This window comes from Polyodon spathula, chromosome 16 (genome assembly GCF_017654505.1).
Source record: "Polyodon spathula isolate WHYD16114869_AA chromosome 16, ASM1765450v1, whole genome shotgun sequence".
Taxonomy (NCBI): Eukaryota; Metazoa; Chordata; class Actinopteri; order Acipenseriformes; family Polyodontidae; genus Polyodon; species Polyodon spathula.
Window position 1 is genome coordinate 38,182,948 of NC_054549.1, and position 27,039 is coordinate 38,209,986.

Consider the following 27,039-nt stretch of genomic DNA (forward strand, 5'->3'; position numbering starts at 1 on the left):
CCCCCCACACACACACACACAGGAGGGTAATGTATTTAATGTTTCTATTTATCTGCAAAGCACCCTGGCAAGCAGCAGTTCCAGATGTGCACTCATTCCAGCACGAGCAGCAAGTCCAGCTGTCATTTTAACACACTGGTCAGGACTCCTTCAGAAAGTCTCTCCTGTTCGCACTCCCGACACTGCACAGCTCCCTAACTCTGTGGTTCGCAAAGGAAGCTATGTTACAGCACGCCATTTCAATTGTGTAATGTCATATCTGGTACATCCCTCCCTGCTTATCTCGCTACCTGACCTACACGTCAAAAATACTGAATGAATTAGTAAAGGGATCCTTACAAATTGGACACCAAAATCCTCCAAACGCAAAGGGGCCCCAGGGATTACAGTGCTCAGGGAGTAAGACTGCGAGGAGAGCGATTGATATGCAGAGTATTACAGAACAAATTAATAACCCGCACGACCGTTTCTCCAAGTCTGCTCGGTTAGTTACCTGCTCCAGGGAAGGTCTTGGAAACAGCAGCGCAAAGTATCCACGTGATTTTAAAGCCACCTGGTTTACATGCAGTGACTTATATAAGATATAAGACTGGGAAGTCCCGCAGATAATCGAAATTCTTACCAGCGAATCGTACCATGAGTATGTACATTAGTGTGCACGCTTCGGTACACAAGTGTTGATTCTACAGGAGTAGTGTTAAAAGAAAATAAACAGTTTACACGTTACAGTACTTGCAAAGAATGCCACAAGATATTTCAATTCTAATCTTTTCCACATTTCCATAATCTCTTTTTCAAATCAATTTTGTACATTTAAACAAACTGCAACTTCAATTTCTGATTCCAGTTTAGAAAACAAACAATTTTTTTGTTTTTTTGGGACAAGTGAATTGGAGACCGGCGATGTGAGACACCGTCAGACCAGCCAAAACAGAGCCAGTTTCACTGGTGCACAGGAACAGTAAGAAGTGCTTCATCTGGGGGTCTTGAAATGTCTACATTCTGCACAACGACAAGAATAAAACAATTCAACAGGCTATCGTCAGAAATACACAGACCGCGCGGCTTCAGATTTACACAATACCCCCAAAAACAATGGCTATGGCCCGGGGCATGGAGAACTCACGAGGGCGTTGGCAAATATTCACTGAACAGCTCTCTCCGCTCCTCAGAGTGGCTACACGTTGAATTGATTGGTGCATGCCATTTCCTTTCCAAAGCTTGTATTTTATTTTCTTAAGAGGCTTTAGCTTAGTAGTCAATGTTTACTATTCTTTGTTTTTCCCCCACATGCATTGAAACACTTTCCACTGCATATGAACAGTCTGGCAACCCTGCTTCTTTGTGTCTTATTTTTTAATGCATGTGTGCGTTTTAGAGGGGAGTGTTCAGTACACTGTAGTTCTGTGGAAATTCTACAGCAATTCTGAATACTTTCTCTTGAAGCTTGTCCAGTTAAAAAAAACAATAAAAATAAGACAGAACTGGCAAACCATGGAAATTAAAATTAAATTTGAACCAGAATTAAAAGAGGTTTAGAGATTCATAACAGTCAAACCTACAACTTCTGAATCGTGTCTGCCCCAAGTTTAAAATGGATCCTTCCAGTCACTTCTCTTACATAAATAAATAAACAGTCTATCATATAGAAGTACTGGAGTGAGCTTGAATATTGTAAAAATAAACTCTGCAAAGTCCAGATTAGTTTTGGGACCTACGCAGTATCATAAAACAAACAAACTCTTCAGTGATCATCATTAAATGATCTTTATTCTCTACATAAAAAAATATATCTATATTTTATATAAACACACACACAGATTATTCAGTTACTAGGGTCCAGCTCACCACAGTGGATCAGGCTGACTTGCCATTCCAACTCAAACGAGAGAACAAACAGCTGCTTGGGTTTCTGACGATCACCGCTCTCCACAGTAAGAAAAGCAGCGATCCTCAAACACAAGCAGCGGTTTCGTCACTCTGAATGGTAGATCAGCCCGATCCACACCATTGCCCCTCTCTCAATTTCTGCGGGCAGCTCAGTCCCAATAAATGGAACGATGGGTTTGTGCAGTAACCCTGTTCCTCGCTCTGAGGACCCTGTAAAGATAACCCTACCTCTGGCCTGTCTCTGTGCGTGTTGACAGCCTCCACGTTTAGAGAAATGGATTCCACTTTACATCCTGTGGACAGAGAGACAGATCGGTAAACGTGCACGCCAAGGACATGCTTCAAAGAAAAAATACACATGCAAAGGGAGCTCCACCAGTACCGGACCCCCTACAGCGATCCCTCGGTATTCCACAATTCAACAATCACAAATCTATTCACAGCTGGGTCATGTCGATAACAAACTGTACACTTACTATTTTTTACTATACAGTGAATTTACCAATTCTCTCTAATATTTCCTGCATAAATCAGACAGCAAAATAAGAGGGTTTAAGGTTCACTGTGTTCCACAATAATGCAACCAGCGCTTAAAATAGCACCATCTAGTGGAAAAAGGCAACTGAAAAAAACCCACTCTAAACAAATCTCTTCTACTTCTTAGTAAATGTTTTTTTTTTCCTTGGAAATGAATATGATGAAAACACAGTAAAAGCCTCTCCAATGCAATTACATGGATTCAAAAGGCCTCCCCCCCCTGGTATTCCTGTCATTTGATAGACATATTGCTTAGGGTTGAATCACAGTGCGCTTGCGAGAAATCTAGACGAACATCAACAGTGAATGCTTTCCAGTTGAGTTTCACAGCAGATCTCACCGTAAGCCACTGGAGTGAGTTTTAACACTGTATGCAAGGGGCACTTCAGGTAAGGCAGTTCCTCTGGGGGAAGAAAAATAAATGAGTTTTTACCTGAACAGTAACAAACAGTCAGATACATTCAGAAATGTGTTGTATTTAAGCAGAGGAAACAATTCTATTTTGATGTGTGGTGCAGACAGTGACCAGGGTGCAGCTCTCCGATATTGCCTGTGATCGCTGACTTGAGACAGCCTGTGTATGAAGCTGCCTGTGTGGTCCTGGTGGCTCTATAACACTGCTGCCTGATCTATAGAACACACTGTATAGGACTGGAGAAAGCAGAGCTGTTACCTGCAGTTTTATCTAGAAAGTATGCCAGCAGGCAGCGCATGACAGCTTGGTGGCAGATCACCAGCACATTCTCCTGCCTCTCCAGCTCCATGATGACCGGCTCCAGTCTCTGCACAAGATCTTCATAGGACTGAAACACAACACCAGGGTTAGTCAAAAAACATTCCTTTGAATCAGGCCACCACTGCGGCCACGAAACATTTGGGTGTGCGTGGAAGAGACGTAAACAACAACTGGACACATCCTACTGTAAACACTAGACCTCTATTTAACATGCAGGTCATGTACAAACATTTAAAAACCAGACAACTGCAAAGCATTGTTTACGAAACAACTATCTGTGCTAGAAACATGTGACCCAACTTCCCTCATAGTCAGGGTTTATTATATCAGCGTCCCAGAAACGGCTGCCAGTGCCGTGTCACACACTGCTTACACAAGAGCTGTACTTCACAGTGATGTTGCAAGAATAACTAAGAGTGAAGCTATTAGGAGTACACTGAGCTCCGCACAGCTGCAAGGTAAGCACTTGAGGGAGGGTGTTTATGAAGGAGCTGATAAAAGTAGATAAACTTGACCTCGAGCAGAAGGAATCTGTCTAAAACAATACTGCTGAGAAAAACAGAAACTACACTAGCAAAAACAAGGGTTAGTTTCACACACACACAAGACATTTGAGCAGCATTCAAGAGGATCCTGCATGAACACACCAGCAGCGTACCCCATGCATTCTCACAGACAGAAAATCAACAACGACTGGATTTCTGCTAATAACTGGCCATGTTATTGTCTAAAGAATGTTTATGTTGTGCATGTCAGCCTCTGATTATTGGAATCAATTCAGGAAACGTGTTACATCCTGCTGAAATGCTTGTTGTGTGCTCTCCTTCACACACATCCTGTGCATTTAGATCCCTTACAATAACAAATAAGGAGAGTGGAATCTTCTTGTACAGGATGCGCGTCTCAGGACTGAATTACACACATCTGAAGCGACACCTCAAGGAAAGTAATTTACCTTTTAGTTTTTTTAAATACATCTGCCCCACCAGATGCATTATTCTGTTAGTGAAGTATGAACTGGAAAAGTAAACACAATAAAAATTAATGAAATGGAAATATTGCCTCGTTTGGAAGAAATTAATGCAACCGTTTGCATTTACTCCCTAAAACTAACACCACTTTACACTTGAATTAAAACAAGACGGCAGCTGCAGAGCTGCCCGGGATATTTTGCTTGCACTGAGCCTGTGCTCTCTGACTGCAGTAATGACTTCAGAGCACTTTCTCCACTGTCACAATATTTACTTTGGCACTCTGCTCTCCGTGAATGTGTCGGAATAGTTCTCACTGGCTCCTGAAGGCCCCCTGTCGATCATGAGAACGAGTTCACCCCTGACCTGCATTGAACCCAGCTGTGATTACTCAATCTCTCCAGCTGCTGACTCAGTCTGCTTACCTGCTCAACACAGGCTTTTCACTGTTTAGAGCAGTCAACAAAAGCCACCAGTGCTAGGACTTGATCGCTTTCTTATTTCTTTGTTAGTTTGGATATAGCTGTGGTTCTATTCAGAGATGTACCAGTCAGGGATGCCAGCTGTCGTTCTAGTCAGGGGATGCCAGCTGTCGTTCTAGTCAGGGGATGCCAGCTGTCGTTCTAGTCAGGGGATGCCAGCTGTCGTTCTAGTCAGGGGATGCCAGCTGTCGTTCTAGTCAGGGGATGCCAGCTGTCGTTCTAGTCAGGGGATGCCAGCTGTCGTTCTAGTCAGGGGATGCCAGCTGTCGTTCTAGTCGGGGATGCCAGCTGTCGTTCTAGTCGGGGATGCCAGCTGTCGTTCTAGTCGGGGATGCTAGCTGTCGTTCTAGTCAGGAGATGCTAGCTGTCGTTCTAGTCAGGAGATGCTAGCTGTCGTTCTATTCACAGTTGTACCAGAGTTCTTGTTTAAAAATGCTTGGAGAGGTATGTTACTTGACAAAAACTTCAGGTCTATACCAATTGTTTAACAACTATTATTTTTGCAACTGTCAAAAGTAGTTTTGTTTTTTGTTAGCTTTCCTATAGCAATATAAAATTGACTCTTTGTAATGGTAAAGCTCTTTGGGGATATATACTGGGACAGTAGACTTATCCTCAAACATAAGATCATAGCTCCTTTCTGGGAATTAGCCCTGTTTTTTTGTTAAACAATAGCCTCTCTTTCAGAAAGGGTTTGCAAAACCTTCTGCAAAAAAAAAAAAAAAAAAAAAAAAGGTGCAAACTTTGCATCAACACAAAAGCCAAGCAAGTGTGTCTCTGTGACTGAACTCTGTACAGAGTTCCTGCGTTAAAGGAAACTAGATTTTGTCATCACAGTGAAGGAACCCTTGCCCTCTGCAGTCTGTGAGGCTTGGGAAGACTTTTGTGCAGAGTTTCATGTTGTAACAGCGTGGCACACCTTGGAGCCCTTTGCACTGTGTGAAGCAGCACTTACTTCTCCCTTGGGGTAGCGGTATCTGTACTTGTCCTGATCTCGCAATGCAAACTCCAGGGGATAGTGATCCTGAATTTCTTCATACATCATCTCCTCACAGACACCCTGAAAAGAGAGCCAGGCAAATCATTAGGTTGTATTTGGGGGGCTTAATTTTTAAAATGCCATACAGTAAAATGTTAACCTAATACTCAGAGACACACAATAATACAAAGAGAATTAAAAGCAAGGAGCTATACAGTATTGTCACGGTAGACCCCAATTGTTCGGCAAATGCACCTCCCATGAAAAGTGGGGGATACCATGTCAAAATTCCCACATCCCAATTCCTGATCCGACCCCAAGAGGGAGGCTGACCGGCTGCAGCGTGCTTGAACCCTGTGCGCAGAGCGCCCGGCGAGACACTCACAGCGTCTATCTCATTGAGAGCTTTCCACTGCTCGTAAGGCACTCCCAAGGCTTCGGCCGTCTGAATCGTCCTCTTCATCTGACTCGTCCAAACCTTCAAATCCTTGATGTTCTGCTCCTGGATGAATTTACCCAGGCACTTTGCAAACTAAAAAGAAGAAACGGCAAGAAATAAGTTAGACCCCACACAAGCCGTTCCAGTTCATTGCCACTCTGACAGTTTCCTCGGGTCTCTTGCTGCACAGCAGTGCATACCAGCTTGCCCCGTGCAGACAGCCCCGAGTCGCCCCCAATCTTGCCCTTGACGTTTAGCTCGCTCTCTCCGTGCCGGCAGAGGTAGATGGAGCGCGGGGCGATGTGGATGTTCATGAGGTAGTAAACGATCCTGCTCTGGATGTGATCCAGCACTCTGTTCACAAGATACCGGCTCCCCACCTCCATGATCTTGATGTAGGAGAGATCCCTGGCAGAGCGGACAAGAAACACAACGCTGACATCACAGCCTGCAAACGCAATCATTTCATGCATGAAGTCTTAAACAGCTAGAGACACATTACATATATCAACCCTCACCATTGCTTATATAGACACACAAATGAAAGCTGCTGTCAATACAGCCTCCTGTTTCAAGAGTGTGAAACTGCAGGGTCGATTTGATCGACCTCTACCACTGCGGAATAAGCCATAGCTAGATAGTTTTGATCTTATTTCATTTAATTCTTTTGTATTTAAGGTGTATTTGAACCTGCTACACATTATCCATCATCAGCACACATTTGGATGTGTTTAAAGTTACAAATGACTTTATAAATAACACTGTTCTTCGAATATCACTTTAAACAAAGCTGCGTGTTGTCATGTACAGTTCTCATCACCCTTATATAAGTTAAGTGTAATAAAGCACAATTACTGCATGGTAAAGCACAGGCAAGCGTTGCAAAGCACTGTGAATACATGGTAAAGCACAGGCAAGCGTTGCAAAGCACTGTGAATACATGGTAAAGCACAGGCAAGCATTGCAAAGCACTGTGAATACATGGTAAAGCACAGGCAAGCGTTGCAAAGCACTGTGAATACATGGTAAAGCACAGGCAAGCGTTGCAAAGCACTGTGAATACATGGTAAAGCACAGGCAAGCGTTGCAAAGCACTGTGAATACATGGTAAAGCACAGGCAAGCGTTGCAAAGCACTGTGAATACATGGTAAAGCACAGGAAAGCGTTGCAAAGCACTGTGAATACATGGTAAAGCACAGGCAAGCGTTGCAAAGCACTGTGAATACATGGTAAAGCACAGGAAAGCGTTGCAAAGCACTGTGAATACATGGTAAAGCACAGGAAAGCGTTGCAAAGCACTGTGAATACATGGTAAAGCACAGGAAAGCGTTGCAAAGCACTGTGAATACATGGTAAAGCACAGGCAAGCGTTGCAAAGCACTGTGAATACATGGTAAAGCACAGGCAAGCGTTGCAAAGCACTGTGAATACATGGTAAAGCACAGGCAAGCGTTGCAAAGCACTGTGAATACATGGTAAAGCACAGGCAAGCGTTGCAAAGCACTGTGAATACATGGTAAAGCACAGGCAAGCGTTGCAAAGCACTGTGAATACATGGTAAAGCACAGGCAAGCGTTGCAAAGCACTGTGAATACATGGTAAAGCACAGGCAAGCGTTGCAAAGCACTGTGAATACATGGTAAAGCACAGGCAAGCGTTGCAAAGCACTGTGAATACATGGTAAAGCACAGGCAAGCGTTGCAAAGCACTGTGAATACATGGTAAAGCACAGGCAAGCGTTGCAAAGCACTGTGAATACATGGTAAAGCACAGGCAAGCGTTGCAAAGCACTGTGAATACATGGTAAAGCACAGGCAAGCGTTGCAAAGCACTGTGAATACATGGTAAAGCACAGGCAAGCGTTGCAAAGCACTGTGAATGAATACATGGTAAAGCACAGGAAAGCGTTGCAAAGCACTGTGAATACATGGTAAAGCACAGGCAAGCGTTGCAAAGCACTGTGAATACATGGTAAAGCACAGGAAAGCGTTGCAAAGCACTGTGAATACATGGTAAAGCACAGGCAAGCGTTGCAAAGCACTGTGAATACAAGGTAAAGCACAGGCAAGCGTTGCAAAGCACTGTGAATACATGGTAAAGCACAGGCAAGCGTTGCAAAGCACTGTGAATACATGGTAAAGCACAGGCAAGCGTTGCAAAGCACTGTGAAAGCACTGTGAATACAAGGTAAAGCACAGGCAAGCGTTGCAAAGCACTGTGAATACATGGTAAAGCACAGGCAAGCGTTGCAAAGCACTGTGAATACAAGGTAAAGCACAGGCAAGCGTTGCAAAGCACTGTGAATACATGGTAAAGCACAGGCAAGCGTTGCAAAGCACTGTGAATACAAGGTAAAGCACAGGCAAGCATTGCAAAGCACTGTGAATACAAGGTAAAGCACAGGCAAGCGTTGCAAAGCACTGTGAATACATGGTAAAGCACAGGCAAGCGTTGCAAAGCACTGTGAATACAAGGTAAAGCACAGGCAAGCGTTGCAAAGCACTGTTAATACAAGGTAAAGCACAGGCAAGCGTTGCAAAGCACTGTGAATACAAGGTAAAGCATAGCAATGTATGTTAAAGCTAAAAATAAAATCATGGTGAACTGACCCTTAGAAAATGTTTCCTATCGTAAAAGCATAAACATGGCAAACCAGGGTAAACTGGTAGATGTACAGCACAACCATGGGAAAAGCATGGGACGAAAACACCATGGGACAATTTTCTTAGGGACAGGTCCCCCACCTGTCCTTGATTTCATCCAGCGTTTCGTAGGAGTTCTCGTAGCACTTTATTCTCTTCATGAAGTCCTCCACTGCCTCATCCGTGTTGCAGTCCGTGTAATCTGGGCTGCCGAGCTTCACTTGCTGAGCAAAGAGAGCAAGAGAGAAGGGGAGGTGATGAGAGGGGGGGCTGTGTTAGGCTGAGCGAGGAGAGCAAGGCTGCCCCTTCATTAGCTCTCTCTCAACCACACACAGGATCCAAACTCGCCATACTCACCACAATGTTTGAAGCAATAACCTCTGGGTCGTCACAAACCAATTCCACAAAGAACACCTTGAAATTGGAGAAAGAGAAAAGGAATAATGAAGGAACATATTTTCAAAGTGTTACCCGTCTAACTTTTTTTTTAAAAATGGACAGAGAAAATCATGTAAAAACTTTACAAAACAAGCAAACCCCCTGAGAGTGGATTACAGCACTCAGTAGTTTGGTTCTTACTTTTGTAAAATGAACAGACATTTGATCGCTTTCAAAAGAGGTCATATAAAAAAAGACCCAAGTAAACACTTTGAAAACACGGCCCTATATCCTCTGGAGTCCAACACATAATGCTCCTTTTGTTTTCTTGGTTTTTCAACATGTTTCTGTCTCCGATTATAGAGAGCTGGCTGGTAGGATAAAGGCTCTGGGTTTCTCTTGTTGCAAAAGGGTTTTTATTTTTGGAGTAAAAGGACTTGAATAAGAAGCAACAGCAAGTCCGTTAGCCAGTTCTCTGAGGCCAGGCGAAACACTCCATCAAGAAGAGCAGTTGAGGGGTTGTATGATACTGTTTGATCGTCTATTTGAACCCTTCTGCACTCATTTCTACAAAGACTTGACTCGAGAGAATTCTGTGGATTTTTGTATGAAATCTCTCCAATCTGCATTTATAAATATTTTGTTACAATAAAGGTTTTTTTGGGAAATACAATGGCTGGAAGATTTATTAAAAGCGGGATAACATTTTTAGTCTTACCTTGTATCCATTCAGGTCTGCAAACTTCATGATCGTGTCTCTTCGTTCTCGCGTTGTGTTCGTGGCATCAAATACCTAACGGAACACAGGAGAGGCTTGCATTACCCTCGCCACTAACTAGGAGGTGCAATTCTACATGCACAACCCCCCTGCTCTCAACAGAGGTCTACAAAACACACAGAGCTGTGCCCTGAGCCATTTACAAAGTGCAGAGAAACTGACCCATCAATACAGCTCGTTACACTGACCTGACCTGTCAATACAGCTCGTTACACTGACCTGACCTGTCAATACAGCTCGTTACTCTGACCTGACCTGTCAATACAGCTCGTTACTCTGACCTGACCTGTCAATACAGCTCGTTACTCTGACCTGACCTGTCAATACAGCTCGTTACTCTGACCTGACCTGTCAATACAGCTCGTTACACTGACCTGACAATACAGCTCGTTACTCTGACCTGTCAATACAGCTCGTTACTCTGACCTGTCAATACAGCTCGTTACTCTGACCTGACCTGTCAATACAGCTCGTTACTCTGACCTGTCAATACAGCTCGTTACTCTGACCTGACCTGTCAATACAGCTCGTTACTCTGACCTGACCTGTCAATACAGCTCGTTACTCTGACCTGACCTGTCAATACAGCTCGTTACTCTGACCTGACCTGTCAATACAGCTCGTTACTCTGACCTGACCTGTCAATACAGCTCGTTACTCTGACCTGACCTGTCAATACAGCTCGTTACTCTGACCTGACCTGTCAATACAGCTCGTTACTCTGACCTGACCTGTCAATACAGCTCGTTACTCTGACAAGTAAAACATTTTTAAAAAATGAATAAAAAGCGCATGAAAAATATGTGAACACAGCATACATGTAGAGAAAAGCACTTGTGTGTTTAATTGCTGGGTGAATAAGATGAATTAGTAAAACGATTGAACCCAATTCTACTTACAGCCACTTGCCCCCCTTCACTGAGGTATGTTCTGACATCATTCAAAGCTGAAGCTGCACACTGTCTAAAACAAAGCACAGCGAAGGAGAGTCATATTACTGAGCCTGCTTGCATTAAACACCAGAACAGAGGAGACAAACAGAACAGCTCTCAATACACACCTTCAATGTCTTCATATCAGCACACAGACACCAGCATTACAGTGCTAAAGCGCATAACACGTTGAAGATATCAAACAGCAATACTGCACTTCCACTCCGCGTCTCTCAGAGTTAAACACATTTCAGCAGAGCAGATCTGACAGCACGCTACGAGTGTAACACTGCAAAGCAGGGACAGGCTCTGCTCGTCGGATGAGGGGGGAATCAATTCTACAGGCTCGGGGTAAGAGAATGCCCTTTCACCCCTTGTGCTCTTAACAAGCCTGCACATTCTTAACAGCTACCGACTCTTCTTATAAAGCAATAACAAAGCAAGCTTACTTTCTGATTTTCAATCCCTCTTCGTTGTCTGGCCGGAAGAACTCGAAAGACTTGTATATTTTCACACACTCCCGTCGGTACTGCCCGACGTTAAATTCTTTAAAAGAAAATAGAAATGAAGCATGAACTTTATGGAACTTTTTATAGAAAATCTAAAATCAATGAGCACTAGGACAAATATTACAATATTCAAACAAACAACCAAACATACTTTTTAAAATTAATCTTGTATAGATAACCATGTTCATATAAAAAAATCATGCAATAGAAAAGGCAAATAAATGGGAAATGTAGTCAGTGACAAAACTGGAAAAAAAGACTCCCATTGCATGACAGTTTGATCCATTCCTGGTTTTACTACAAGTTTAGTAAGACACACCTGAGCTTGTTACCTGTACACTGTGGCTAACCAAGGTCGTAGTGAAGCCTGCGACGGGTGAAACTGCTATGCAATAGGAGGCTTATTTCCATCCTTGCATATATAACCATATGATTGCCCTGAGATCGGCACCCAGCCCAGAATCAGGGCCGCCCCGAGATCAGCACCCAGCCCAGAATGAGAACCGCACCGAGATCGGCACCCAGCCCAGAATCAGGGCCGCACCGATCAGCACCCAGCCCAGAATCAGAACAGCACCGATCAGCACCCAGCCCAGAATCAGAACAGCACCGATCAGCACCCAGCCCAGAATCAGAACAGCACCGATCAGCACCCAGCCCAGAATCAGAACAGCACCGATCGGCACCCAGCCCAGAATCAGGGCCGCCCCGAGATCGGCACCCAGCCCAGAATCAGGGCCGCCCCGAGATCGGCACCCAGCCCAGAATCAGGGCCGCACTGATCAGCACCCAGCCCAGAATCAGGGCCGCACTGATCAGCACCCAGCCCACAATCAGGGCCGCGCTCACAGATGGCGAGAGACGGTACCTTTGGTAGAGACTCCGATCCAGTTCAGGTAGCGAGTCAGCTTCTTGGAGATGTAGGTTTTACCTCTCGCAGGGAGACCCACTGTGACAATCAGCGTGGGGCAGTTTGTCATGCAAACTGAAACAAAACAAACACACACAAAAATCAAATGTTTATAATAATCATGTGTTACTTAACCAATAAAGCTAAACTCAAATTAAATAAAAAAAAAAAATCTTTAATAAGATGTGGTTTGAGCAGAACGGTCACCGCGGCCCGAGTCATTTTTACATAAATAAGAAACGTACGACTGGTGGATAAAACAAATTGTTCTGTGCAATCCAGCAAGAGGAGGGGAGTTTACTGTACTGTAGTACAAACACAGCTCTGCAAAACACAGCTCTGCAAAACACAGCTCTGCAAAACACAGCTCTGCAAAACACAGCTCTGCAAAACACAGCTCTGCAAACGACAATCTGCAGCTGTGAGCATTTACAACAAACCAGCAGATGGGCTTCCCCACCCCCCAAATATTAACCTCCCCCAGATACTTCATCTATTAGTTAATTAAGCAATTCAATCTGCACTGATTTCCACACATTCATTTGTATTATTTATTTTAATAAGCAATGAATTCCTGTGAAATTGTGTATGCACCAAAAATAATTTACTTTTTTTAAAATTCAAAATAAAAAATAAAAAAACACACACACACACACACACACACACACACACATCAGCCAGCCCAGACCTGCTGGCATCCAGGAGCATGCAGATCTAACCAAACTGGACGAGTGCGGTTGCCTAGTCCTAGTGTGAAAAGCGAGAGAGAATGTGTGTGAGCTGTTTCTGTATAATACTCATTACATCACTACCCCCCAAAACAGGCTGCTGCTGGGCTCTTAGCAAAGGCTTATGAGAAGTAGGAGCTCTGCTCTCGACAGAACAAAAGCCTTCCCTCCTCCAGAGACCAAACCACCAAGCAGCCTTTCGAAAAGAGAAGAAATCAACAACAAAGCCCTCCTGGACCTTTCTGAAACAGACTGAAAGAAAAAAAGCACACTTGCTGGAATGACCCAAATCCAGCCAGGAGAGGACCACCAGCTTCCGAAAGACACATCAGTCCATAATCGAGAAGCTATGCCAGCAGGATGTGTGGCAGAGGAGTGTGAAGGGCAAGGTGCTATATTATTACAAAGGGATTCGAAGCTAGTGTGTACTGAAATGAAACCCTACTGTACGACAGGTCTGCCAACGGCATTTCATTAGTATCATTACTGTGTGTTTCTCCAGCACGCTGAGAGGGCCTGCCCTTGAAAGGCGCTATATAAAAAGTACAATGTTATTTATTTATATCTATTTATAAACATAAAGCACTTGCAAACCCCACAAAAGAAATGAAATAAACAGGTACACAGGCATAAGAGACTTCCACAGAGAGACCTGTGCAGATAGACACCAGCAGTGCTGGAAATAATGTCTTATCTGTAGAGCCTGGTGAGCAGCTGCACTACTTCATGTGTGCTGGGCAATTCACTTTCTCTACTGTAAACAAGAGACGCAGAGACAGGGCAGTGTGGACAGAACTAGGAATGAAAGCAGGGAGCAAAAAGTAACTCTGCAAATTCCTGGAACCTGGCTTTCCTGATCTCAAGAGACTGTGTGGCTGCTGTACAGTGCTGGGGTACATGCTGAAGGCAGGTTTCACACACAGATTTGCACCTCAGCGCTGCTCATTCCTGCAGACGGGTTTCTGCAGCACAGACGGGTCCAGCTTGTTCAGCAGCACCTCACACTGAGGCAACTTTCATTCAATAGTCTGATTGTGCTCCCTGGCAAGAGGACTCTTCAGTGAACCTGCCCTCGTCACCACACGGACGACAGAGAGAGCCAAAGCAAACAAAGCTCTTTGAAGAGCAATAGAGCAGGAATAAAAGAGAAAGATTCCGCGGTCACACTTGCATAAAGAGAGTCCGTGTGCATCGAAGCCAGCGGTCAAGGAGTGACCGAACCAGCATGGGATTCTCACATGCTGGTTACGCAATACTGTGCTTTTACTTCGTTTCAGATTGTAAACAAGTTTCCTATCTGTGCTACACTTTATAATGCATCCAGTATATATGCTGCTTCTGGAAGCGACCCTGTTCATGCCCAGCACCCCTAAGCTTGTTCCTCACTCACTGGGGCTACTCAAGAGTGCAGCTGCTACACAGGAGTCTCATTCCATCCTCGTTCCCGTTTCACACACAAAGACGTCTCGCTACATCGTGTCTTAAGATAGTCCGGTTCTCCAATTACACAACACAGCTCAGGACTGAGGGTTTCAAGTTGTGGATGTGTCCTAACTTTACCATGCCAGGCATGTCGGAGCTAGTCAGGAATAATGACATTTCATAGAGATTAGACGCCTGCTTTCAGGATGTCCAAGGAGTTCTTCTTGATGTGACTCATTTAGATTACCAGCACAGCACTGCTTCAGGAGAACAAGGAGAAAGCAGCGTGGAGCACGTTGATAACACAGAACTGCAGCACCGCTGATTCAAAGACAGAAACACAGACCCGGTGCATCACGCCCCTAACCAGATGAACTGAGCAGGGCAGCACCGCTCAGCTCAATCGCTACAGAACCGCTTCCACTGTCTGCAATAGCACTAACACATTCGCTATCAGTTTTGCCAGCCGTTTCTGAACTGTGCCGGACCCAGTGCAGTGCTTTTAGATGGGCATCTGTTACTCCCTATTAGCAGCGGCTTATCAGAACCGATTACTGAACAGAGAAACTATACAGTTAACGCCGATGTGAGGAGACGCGGTGCACCGGCGCTATCCTCTCTGCGTAATACATTTTAAGGGTTGATGACTCGTCATTAAAAGCGATCTCAAAAAGCGGCGTGTTTTCAAGCAGCATGACGCTCGCATCCCATTGCTTACCTTTCCTTTGCGAGGTGTGTTTTTCCGGAAAGCCATTTTTGCAAGGCATCCAGATTTTCTTTAACGGGTTCTGCGTTAACTCCCTCGGTGAAGTTGCCATGGTAAACAGATCTTTTTTTTCTGTCTACCACCTAACCGTACTAAAGAAAAGCAGCGTCTCCGGCCTCTCCATTTATACCAGCGCTCCCTCCTCAAGCAAGAGGAAGAAATCACGTGAGGCAGAGCGATAAAACATGCTACCGTATACCCGCTAAACAAAGAGCAGGACGCAGCGTCTCTGCACTGCGCTTACCATCCGCGTACCCGCTAAACAAAGAGCACGCCGCAGCGTCTCTGCACTGCGCTTACCATCCGTGTACCCGCTAAACAAAGAGCACCCCGCAGCGTCTCTGCACTGCGCTTACCATCCGTGTACCCGCTAAACAAAGAGCACCCCGCAGCGTCTCTGCACTGCGCTTACCATCCGTGTACCCGCTAAACAAAGAGCAGGACGCAGCGTCTCTGCACTGCGCTTACCATCCGTGTACCCGCTAAACAAAGAGCACCCCGCAGCGTCTCTGCACTGCGCTTACCATCCGTGTACCCGCTAAACAAAGAGCACCCCGCAGCGTCTCTGCACTGCGCTTACCATCCGTGTACCCGCTAAACAAAGAGCACCCCGCAGCGTCTCTGCACTGCGCTTACCATCCGTGTACCCGCTAAACAAAGAGCACCACGCAGCGTCTCTGCACTGCGCTTACCATCCGTGTACCCGCTAAACAAAGAGCACCCCGCAGCGTCTCTGCACTGCGCTTACCATCCGTGTACCCGCTAAACAAAGAGCACCACGCAGCGTCTCTGCACTGCGCTTACCATCCGTGTACCCGCTAAACAAAGAGCAGGACGCAGCGTCTCTGCACTGCGCTTACCATCCGTGTACCCGCTAAACAAAGAGCACCCCGCAGCGTCTCTGCACTGCGCTTACCATCCGTGTACCCGCTAAACAAAGAGCAGGACGCAGCGTCTCTGCACTGCGCTTACCATCCGTGTACCCGCTAAACAAAGAGCAGGACGCAGCGTCTCTGCACTGCGCTTACCATCCGTGTACCCGCTAAACAAAGAGCACCCCGCAGCGTCTCTGCACTGCGCTTACCATCCGTGTACCCGCTAAACAAAGAGCACCCCGCAGCGTCTCTGCACTGCGCTTACCATCCGTGTACCCGCTAAACAAAGAGCAGGACGCAGCGTCTCTGCACTGCGCTTACCATCCGTGTACCCGCTAAACAAAGAGCACCCCGCAGCGTCTCTGCACTGCGCTTACCATCCGTGTACCCGCTAAACAAAGAGCAGGACGCAGCGTCTCTGCACTGCGCTTACCATCCGTGTACCCGCTAAACAAAGAGCACCCCGCAGCGTCTCTGCACTGCGCTTACCATCCGTGTACCCGCTAAACAAAGAGCAGGACGCAGCGTCTCTGCACTGCGCTTACCATCCGTGTACCCGCTAAACAAAGAGCACCACGCAGCGTCTCTGCACTGCGCTTACCATCCGTGTACCCGCTAAACAAAGAGCAGGACGCAGCGTCTCTGCACTGCGCTTACCATCCGCGTACCCGCTAAACAAAGAGCACCACGCAGCGTCTCTGCACTGCGCTTACCATCCGTATACCCGCTAAACAAAGAGCACCCCGCAGCGTCTCTGCACTGCGCTTACCATCCGTGTACCCGCTAAACAAAGAGCAGGACGCAGCGTCTCTGCACTGCGCTTACCATCCGTGTACCCGCTAAACAAAGAGCACCCCGCAGCGTCTCTGCACTGCGCTTACCATCCGCGTACCCGCTAAACAAAGAGCAGGACGCAGCGTCTCTGCACTGCGCTTACCATCCGCGTACCCGCTAAACAAAGAGCACCCTGCAGCGTCTCTGCACTGCGCTTACCATCCGCGTACCCGCTAAACAAAGAGCAGGACGCAGCGTCTCTGCACTGCGCTTACCATCCGTGTACCCGCTAAACAAAGAGCAGGACGCAGCGTCTCTGCACTGCGCTTACCATCCGTGTACCCGCTAAACAAAGAGCACCCCGCAGCGTCTCTGCACTGCGCTTACCATCCGTGTACCCGCTAAACAAAGAGCACCCCGCAGCGTCTCTGCACTGCGCTTACCATCCGTGTACCCGCTAAACAAAGAGCAGGACGCAGCGTCTCTGCACTGCGCTTACCATCCGTGTACCCGCTAAACAAAGAGCAGGATGCAGCGTCTCTGCACTGCGCTTACCATCCGCGTACCCGCTAAACAAAGAGCAGGACGCAGCGTCTCTGCACTGCGCTTACCATCCGTGTACCCGCTAAACAAAGAGCAGGACGCAGCGTCTCTGCACTGCGCTTACCATCCGTGTACCCGCTAAACAAAGAGCACCCCGCAGCGTCTCTGCACTGCGCTTACCATCCGTGTACCCGCTAAACAAAGAGCACCCCGCAGCGTCTCTGCACTGCGCTTACCATCCGTGTACCCGCTAAACAAAGAGCAGGACGCAGCGTCTCTGCACTGCGCTTACCATCCGTGTACCCGCTAAACAAAGAGCAGGACGCAGCGTCTCTGCACTGCGCTTACCATCCGCGTACCCGCTAAACAAAGAGCAGGACGCAGCGTCTCTGCACTGCGCTTACCATCCGTGTACCCGCTAAACAAAGAGCACCCCGCAGCGTCTCTGCACTGCGCTTACCATCCGTGTACCCGCTAAACAAAGAGCAGGACGCAGCGTCTCTGCACTGCGCTTACCATCCGTGTACCCGCTAAACAAAGAGCAGGACGCAGCGTCTCTGCACTGCGCTTACCATCCGTGTACCCGCTAAACAAAGAGCACCCCGCAGCGTCTCTGCACTGCGCTTACCATCCGTGTACCCGCTAAACAAAGAGCAGGACGCAGCGTCTCTGCACTGCGCTTACCATCCGTGTACCCGCTAAACAAAGAGCACCCCACAGCGTCTCTGCACTGTATCGTCTCTACTGACAGCACTTTCAAATTATTTCAAGAACGGTTCTCAAAAGCGTGTTTTTAAAAATGAAATCCACTTTGATATTCCTCAAACTTTCGTTAAGTACAGAGAAGAGCACTTTCACACACAGAAAACCTTTTACTGGCAAAAACATTCTGCAAACAACCTATGAGTTAAAGCAATGTGAACACAATCCTCTAGTACCTGCTTCTGAGACAGTGCACTTTCTTAAACCTCTCTGATGACACTCTCTGATTCACCAGCACAGCATGCACTTTCTTCTTTCTTTTTCTGTACAGGCAAGTTCTTTCTAACTGCAGTGCTTTGAAAAAGGAGTGATTCATTTCTACCCTCTCTGATAAAATATATCATTCTTTGAAAAGCACTGCTTAACCCCTTCAGCGCCGTATGTTAACGTAGTCCATCAGGAGTCATATTGGAAGCTCACGGGACTCCTGGCTCCCAGTCTCAGCTTGTGTAGAAATATCTGTAAAAAAATATTTGTTTGTTCTCATGTATACTCAATAAATGAGTTCCTTTTTAAATTATATAACTTAATTTCATATTCTTCAGCTCGACAAATGTCATTCAGGTCTGGTGGATTTCATGAGGAGCAAAACGGTCACAGAAAACGCTTTGAAAAATCTAAACAAACTGGACAGTCACTATTCCTAGTTTTACTACCAGTTTGATTAGCCCCAGTGAACTGGTAACGGCTCAGGTGTGTCTTATTAAACTCACAGTAAAAGCAGAAGTGGATCAAACTGTTGTGCAATGGGAGTCTTACTGCCATCACAGGGACTGGTATTGCCCAAGCCTCATCTTCACATCTAAGATTAAAAATAAAATCCTTGCATTGAATGGATCAGTATCGCCACCAAGTGGCGAAGTCTGTGTATTGCAGTTTTTGTGCAGTTCGATTTCCTGTGCGCACACACACAAGCACAGTAATAACAGTATAGTACAGATCAGTTAGCACAAACACAGCAGCAATTAAAACAGTGACAACTTCTTATCCATCCCACATGAGGCCGCCATGCATGCAGAGTTAAAGTGATTACTAATTTGCATGCACTGATTGCTTTGTTTATTGATTTGTTTCCCTCCAGAACACATGTTTAGTATGGTGGCTAGTTAGAAACATGACACATGTCCCTTGTATGTTGCCATCACGAGACACAGGATCTCAGGATCTCAATTTCAAATTGCTATTCGAGGTGATAAAGCAGAGTTTGTATTTATTAAAACCAAGTTTAATGCTTTCGATTCATGTACTTTTTAGGACTGATACATAATTAAAAAAAACAAACTACATGAACATCATTGCGATCTTTTGTTTATCATCATGTACTCAAAGCAGTAGGGCTGTAAGGTTCTCAAGCCCTGTGCTTGGTTACTGACCTGCTATGGGAAGTCCCTTTCCCTTGTAATCCCACCCTGTAACAGCAGATGGCGTGTTTGTTTCATCTTTGTTTTAACCAACTAGGTATTCCATTGCTAACACCACAGTATTATTACACTGTGTTTGCTTTCTGTTGCCATAATTAACCTGAGATTCTAAACAGCGTGTTTCTGTTCTAGAGTGGACAGATGTTCAGGGCTCTGTCTGTAACACAGGGGTGTTTTTAGCTAGGGGAACGGTCTATTAAAGTGCGCTCGAGAGACTAAGAAATAAAGCGTTGTTTTTATACCCCTGCGTCTGGTGTGGTGTTTCCAGTACTGTATTCAATACTCTTACAATATACACTTACCATCTTTGCAATTCTGAGCTACAAGCAGAGGGTTATAGATCTTGCCAAATTAAATTTAAAAAAAATGTAAAAATCAATGACTCATAATCCTGATGCAATACAAACCACAGCACTCGAATACTGTGTGTGAGAAAATAAATGTGAAATTCTAACAAGCACATCAGATCAGCTCCTTCATTGAAAACACGCATGACAGTTTAAACAGCAAACAAGAAACTTCAACCACTTAATAACCCAACCCGGTCTCCAGCCTTGATCAGCCTTGGTTTTGACTGCAGTCATTTCACATGTGCAGTTACCTGCAGCGTTTACTGATCGATCCGGCCCAGTTCATCTCCGGACAAACTACTGAAACAGTGCAGACACTGTTCTGCCTCTGTGAATGATCTCTTGAGAGGCAATCTTCACTACACAGCCCGGGTGCAGCGCTCATGCAAACATTAAAAGCAGGAACTGCCAGCAGTACTGATGAAACTAAACTAAGAGGCATGAGAGACAGACAGAGAGAAAGAAAGAGACACAGACAGATACAGATAGACAGATAAGCATTAAATCATCTTTATTTTTATATAATTAGGGATTATATTATAATAAGTAATAATAATAATAATAATAATAATAATAATAATAATAATAATAATAATAATAATAATAATAATAATAATAATAATAATAATAATAATAATAATAATAATAATAATAATAAATAATAATAATAATAACAACAAACAACAACAACAACAACAACAACAACAACAACAACAATAATAATGAAACTGGTTTCAGAAAAGCGCTTCAGTTGTGTAAGAAACTACATGGTAGCATGTTGACTGGGCAGGAGAATCTGTGTGCAGGACCGCGTAACATGCCTGTGACTTCACTCTCTTTGCACGCGGACTGGAAGGAAAGAGAACACTCACAGTGACCTTAAAGCTGACCTTATCTCCTTACATTATTGGCTCTGTAGCTTTTTTTAGTGTGTTGCCAGCACTTGCAACATCTCCATTCCCTGTCGGCACAAGATTTATTTTGGGGGGTCTCTAAACCTAGATCGGTAGAGCACGTGGTGCTCTCTAACACCGCGGTTTCATCCTTATACAATTCATGCAGCCCCCTCTTACTGACTGTATAGAAGAGGATGGGGCGCTGATCACTCACACAGCCCCCTCTTACTGACTGTACAGGAGAGGATGGGGCGCTGATCACTCACACAGCCCCCTCTTACTGACTGTACAGGAGAGGATGGGGCGCTGATCACTCACACAGCCCCCTCTTACTGACTGTACAGGAGAGGATGGGGTATGATCACTCACACAGCCCCCTCTTACTGACTGTACAGGAGAGGATGGGGCATGATCACTCACACAGCCCCCTCTTACTGACTGTACAGGAGAGGATGGGGCATGATCACTCACACAGCCCCCTCTTACTGACTGTACAGGAGAGGATGGGGCATGATCACTCACACAGCCCCCTCTTACCGACTGTACAGGAGAGGATGGGGCTCTGATCACTCACACAGCCCCCTCTTACCGACTGTACAGGAGAGGATGGGGCGTGATCACTCACACAGCCCCCTCTTACTGACTGTACAGGAGAGGATGGGGCTCTGATCACTCACACAGCCCCCTCTTACTGACTGTACAGGAGAGGATGGGGCATGATCACTCACACAGCCCCCTCTTACCGACTGTACAGGAGAGGATGGGGCATGATCACTCACACAGCCCCCTCTTACTGACTGTACAGGAGAGGATGGGGCGCTGATCACTCACACAGCCCCCTCTTACTGACTGACGTGGAGGAGCGAACCCCACCTTGCTCTTCAAGGAATGTTTTTTTATATTTATTTTTAGCGAGTCGCGCTCGGAGACAACATCGCAAGCAAGCCGCCACACAGACACTGAAAGACCTCAGCTAATCCTGATACATCAGACAGCAAGCGCTTGAGCAGCATCATTACAACAGTATGAAGGGTGTATCTCGTGCAGAGTGACCTTGCACAGGTTCTGCTGAAGTGTTTTTGACCCACTAGCATTCCAGGGAGACAGTTAGAATTGCACGGAACGCCAGCCTGTCTTATCTAACTCGGGAACCTATTCAAACTATTTTCTTTTAAGAGACACCACAGCAGAACTGATAAGAGTGATCGGGCGCTGCGCTGGCTTGTGCACACTAATAACTATATAGCACACTAGCGGTATTTGGATTCCACTTTCAATCCAGGCCCTAAACGAACAGTGTGGTCTACAGGATTCACCACATGCAGAGAAGCAACAATTAAACCACTACTGATCCCGGTGGATTTGATTTTGAGGGTCTCAATGAAACTTGAATTGACTGATTAAATGAATGATTCTCTTCACACCTCTCATGATATTGTATTGCAGGCACATGCATTCTCTACACCTCTCATGATATTGTATTGCAGGCACATGCATTCTCTTCACCTCTCATGATATTGTATTGCACGCACATGCATTCTCTTCACCTCTCATGATATTGTATTGCACGCACATGCATTCTCTTCACACCTCTCATGATATTGTATTGCATGCACATGCATTCTCTTCACACCTCTCATGATATTGTATTGCATGCACATGCATTCTCTTCACCTCTCATGATATTGTATTGCATGCACATGCATTCTCTTCACACCTCTCATGATATTGTATTGCATGCACATGCATTCTCTTCACACCTCTCATGATATTGTATTGCATGCACATGCATTCTCTTCACACCTCTCATGATATTGTATTGCACGCACATGCATGTTTCACTTTCACTCTAAATCTTTCACAAAGAGTCCAATTCATTTGGTACAATATGACTACACTGTGTATAGTGGAAACATGCCTCTGTAACACTGTCACCGTTCATATTCCCTTCTGGCCATTATGTCAGCTGTACAGTGCGACTTCCAGGTAATCTCTACCAGGAGGGTACAGTACTAATGCAGTTTACCTTGCTCTCATTAAAATCCACCTCAGCAGGCCCTATAAGCAGGCTTTACTAGGTTTGCAGTTGACTTCCCTCTTGTTCACAACTCAGTGAGCAGAATACACAGTCTCTGCTACATGAAGTAATGTCAGCGCAGAGAGCTACGACACAAATTCCACAAACTAAATAAATCAGTTGAGCCAGCGGAAACCCCTTTTCCTGTATATCTCAGAGCTGGGTAACGCTGCAGCAGTGTTTCAGTGCGCACACTTCATCTCAGTGCTGGGTAACGCTGCAGCAGTGTTTCAATGTGCACACTTCATCTCAGTGCTGGGTAACGCTGCAGCAGTGTCTCAATGTGCACACTTCATCTCAGTGCTGGGTAACGCTGCAGCAGTGTTTCAATGTGCACACTTCATCTCAGTGCTGGGTAACGCTGCAGCAGTGTCTCAATGTGCACACTTCATCTCAGTGCTGGGTAACGCTGCAGCAGTGTTTCAATGTGCACACTTCATCTCAGTGCTGGGTAACGCTGCAGCAGTGTTTCAATGTGCACACTTCATCTCAGAGCTGGGTAACGCTGCAGCAGTGTCTCAATGTGCACACTTCATCTCAGAGCTGCTGGGTAACGCTGCAGCAGTGTCTCAATGTGCACACTTCATCTCAGTGCTGGGTAACGCTGCAGCAGTGTTTCAATGTGCACACTTCATCTCAGTGCTGGGTAACGCTGCAGCAGTGTTTCAATGTGCACACTTCATCTCAGAGCTGGGTAACGCTGCAGCAGTGTTTCAATGTGCACACTTCATCTCAGTGCTGGGTAACGCTGCAGCAGTGTTTCAATGTGCACACTTCATCTCAGTGCTGGGTAACGCTGCAGCAGTGTTTCAATGTGCACACTTCATGCTTGCGGTTCTGTTCCCTTATAAAAGTTTGCCACAATATTTCTGCACAGTAGTTTAGCAGTTTTTACCGTGCTTTTCCTATGGTGTTTTAACATGGTTGGCTATGCTTTAAGTATGCTGTACCCTTCCTCTCTGGTCTTTACATTGCTTCCCTATGCTTTCACTATGCTTTATTGCACTTTGCTATGCTTTTACTATGGGGCACTTTTTTTAAGGTTGTGTGTGTTTTGAATAAGGTGCCGATGCGGCTGCCAATGGCTCTTCAGCCCTTAATGGCTCATTAATGTCTCTGATGGCTGCTCTGTTACAATGACTCCAGTAGCTATGAGGTGTGAAACAGAGACTAGAATAGAATAGAGGAATTCAAGTGGTTTATTTAGCTTGACTCAGATTTCATGACAGAGTGTATTGCAGGGGTATATGGCTGATGCTGTGTTTAAAATCAAAGCTGAAAGTGGCACCGATCAGGGGAGCTGTATGAGGATTGTTGTTCGGTCCCAGAACCAGCGAGAATGTTTGCAAGCAGCACAAGAATACTCTTTATTATCACAGCCCGGTGCTGAAACATTCAGGGCTGCTCACTGGCTTCAGCTGGTCTGCTGTTGTCAAAAGTGGAGACAACTTTATCAAGGCTGTGGGGTAAATATTCAAGGCATGTCAGTGCATGCAGACACCACCCTGAGCCATAACTATGAAAAGCTGAACCCAGACACATTACAAAGCACTGGAAGACAAGCTGAAAAACAAGATGAAGATGAAGAAGAAGAAGAAGAAGATGAAAGGTAATACGGATATTTTTAGAGTTTGCTCTGACACACCTCCACAGCAATGCGGTTAGGAAGTGGTTAATTTGTGTCCATGGTAACCGTATAAATATGATTTATCTTGTCATTTAATAACCTTTCACCTGCTTCTGCGCACTGAGAACTTAAAGGCACAGTGTCCGAGACAGCTACAAATAGCACACCTGTGTATTTACTATGGCATACAGGTATTTAAGAAGGTTGTTACATTACATAATAACCCCAAGAAAATACTAGCTTTAGAGACCCCCCCCCCTCAGAACAAACATGTCCCTTCTTAGTTTTCTCATCAGCTGCAGTATGTTTTCAGAGTCACTCAGAGCCTCTCTGCATGGACAGCCTGTCCTCTGGTTTCCTTTCCCAGCTCTCTGCAGGGTACTCTGGTAAGGTAGTCAGCTGACTGCAGCTAGCACTTTGAGAACAATTCAGGAAAGCAACTCATTAAAGAGGCAAAGTGCTGCTTTAGCGATTATGGGCAAGAGCTCCGGGGGCTATATCATACAGGGCTTGATCAGCCGCAGTCTACAGACTTATCAAACTCATTGTAAAACCAGGAACGGATCAAACTGCAATGCAATGGGAGTCCTATTGCCATCCCTGTGGTGTTTTCAATTTGCTGGAAGCCTTGGCCTGTTCCTATATTGCACAGCAGTGATGGCAATATGACAATTGCACAGCAGTTTGATCCATTCCTGGTTTTACTATGTGTTTATTAAGACACACCGGAGCTTGTTACCTAGACACCACGGCTAATCAAGCTTGTTGTAACAGTGGGCTACCTTATAACACATTGATCACACCCGCATTCGCAGACACTGGATTCACGTCTTGCTGGTCCGAGGTTCCAGCATGCGTGATGACGTCATCCTCCCGCACACAACACCGCACCTGCAGCTCGGCGTGCTGGAAACCAACGAGGTAACTAACGATGTTCCGCTAGCTATAATTACTGTACGCTACACAAAACCGACCTCCCGGCAGGTAAAGAAAACCAAAACACGCTGGAAAAAAAGCCTTTTTTTACTCCAGATACTTTGCAGAAACCTACAGTTAGCCTTATTTCAGCCATATCCTGAAACGGGACAGCACGCCAGGACCAGTATATATTACTGTGCACCTTGCAATCTGCATGAACAAACAAGAGGGATGGATATCTGTGACACCTTAGTGAGTTATTATAATTAATTCCAGGCGCGCGTGTGTGAGCTTCATGTGACGCACACAATCTACTGCATATTTTACATCACTCAGCTGCGCTGCCTATGATATTGATGACACGTTTTGCAAGTTATAAACTAGAATTATGCTCCATAAATCTGATGCATAACATTAAAAACAAATAAATAAATAAATAAAAAATAAACACACCTTGAGTGTACCACACTGATGTACGACTAGGCTAGACCGTGCAATTACGATGTATAAAATCTCGAATATGTGGCGCTTCAGCGTAATAAATTCAGAAATTATCCCTGATGCATGTGGCGCTGTCTTTGCAACACCACCGACTTACGGAAGTGTTGACCCAAACAATCACACCGTGTGCAACACGGAAACATCTACACAGGTACTGCACGCCTTGTGCAAATTAAAAAATCGGCACTAAAAATAGAAATTAGCACACAACGTGCGATCTTAAAATGTATTCAAGCATAGGAACAAATCGCATCGGTTGTACGTAACACATCCATATCAGCACCGGATGATATTTCAAAAACAATCACACACACGACCCTTTCAATCCCGGTCAATTCAGTTACAAAACACAAACAGCTCTGCCGCCCCCCTCTTCCACACCCTTGCACACTCACGGGCCTGAAGGACAGCAATGTTTCCGTGTGCGGCGGCGCTGCTCCCCTCAGCCGCTGCTGCCAATGTGCTGCTTCGCTGCTATTCTCGCAGTGTGGAGTAAACTCTGTGGCTGTCTGCATCAAAGTGTCTACGTGACTCCCAGTTGTTTACTCCGGCGCTGTGCCGTGTAACAGCACCACACCACTGCACTCAGACGCCTCTCGTGTAATTCATTGCCCCGGCTTTAACACAATCATATAAAACAATGGAAGCGTGTGGAGCGTCGCCACTTACCCGTCTGGTCCAGGTTCTGTGTGTTTTTGGACCGGCTGGAGCCCCTCATTTCGTGACGTTGTCTTTCTTTCTGAGCGGCTCGCCCAGGGGTTGGATGTGTTTGCGCTGAGCAGCACAGACTCGCTGCCTCAGTGAGCCACTGAGACGGATGCGTTTGAAGTCACTTCTATATTATTCTGTACAGCAGCCACGCTGAATGAGGGGCCACACGTGACGTTCACTCAAATATATTTTCATGCGCCCAGGGGCCATATCGACTATGACAATAACATGCCATTAGAATATTCTTTCTTTCTCTTTTTCTTTTTTCTCTAAATACTGTACATTTGTAAAAACTAGAACACTACCAGGACAGGGCACCAGGGCACTAGAACAGCACCAGGACAGGGCACCAGAACACTACCAGGATAGGGCACCAGGGCACTAGAACACCACCAGGACAGGGCACCAGGGCACTAGAACACCACGACAGGGTGGATACCAGGTGCAGTTTTGCTCAGTTAAGGTTCTCAACTCTGTATACACA

At 45.6% G+C, this 27,039-nt stretch overlaps 1 protein-coding gene across 3 annotated transcripts; it reads right to left on the minus strand.

Annotated features, from left to right (window-relative positions):
• pfkfb4b (6-phosphofructo-2-kinase/fructose-2,6-biphosphatase 4b) lies at positions 1 to 26,668 on the minus strand. 3 transcript variants are annotated; one of them, XM_041273960.1, is made up of 14 exons: positions 26,514 to 26,668; positions 12,143 to 12,259; positions 11,215 to 11,311; positions 10,733 to 10,796; positions 9,774 to 9,848; positions 9,035 to 9,091; positions 8,780 to 8,901; positions 6,235 to 6,442; positions 5,981 to 6,127; positions 5,572 to 5,676; positions 3,101 to 3,230; positions 2,768 to 2,830; positions 2,119 to 2,183; positions 1 to 1,002 (listed from the first exon to the last, which is right to left on the minus strand). In XM_041273960.1, exons 1-14 carry the CDS (start codon positions 26,560 to 26,562, stop codon positions 943 to 945), a joined length of 1,359 nt encoding a protein of 452 aa, XP_041129894.1. In that variant the 5' UTR covers positions 26,563 to 26,668; the 3' UTR covers positions 1 to 942. The 3 variants fall into 3 exon arrangements, with proteins under 3 accessions (XP_041129894.1, XP_041129895.1, XP_041129893.1); XM_041273961.1 differs by lacking the exon at positions 26,514 to 26,668 and adding an exon at positions 26,240 to 26,421; XM_041273959.1 differs by lacking the exon at positions 26,514 to 26,668 and adding an exon at positions 15,053 to 15,259.
• Between the last annotated feature and the right edge of the window lie 371 nt (positions 26,669 to 27,039).

Excerpts from the sequence above, each read along its gene's own strand:
- pfkfb4b (XM_041273959.1), bottom strand. The coding sequence starts at position 15,152 with ATGGCAACTTCACCGAGGGAGTTAACGCAGAACCCGTTAAAGAAAATC. Across the intron at positions 11,312-12,142 it reads GATCGGAGTCTCTACCAAAG|AATTTAACGTCGGGCAGTAC; the intron begins GTACCGTCTCTC and ends TTTCTTTTAAAG. Across the intron at positions 8,902-9,034 it reads TTATTGCTTCAAACATTGTG|CAAGTGAAGCTCGGCAGCCC; the intron begins GTGAGTATGGCG and ends CTCTTTGCTCAG.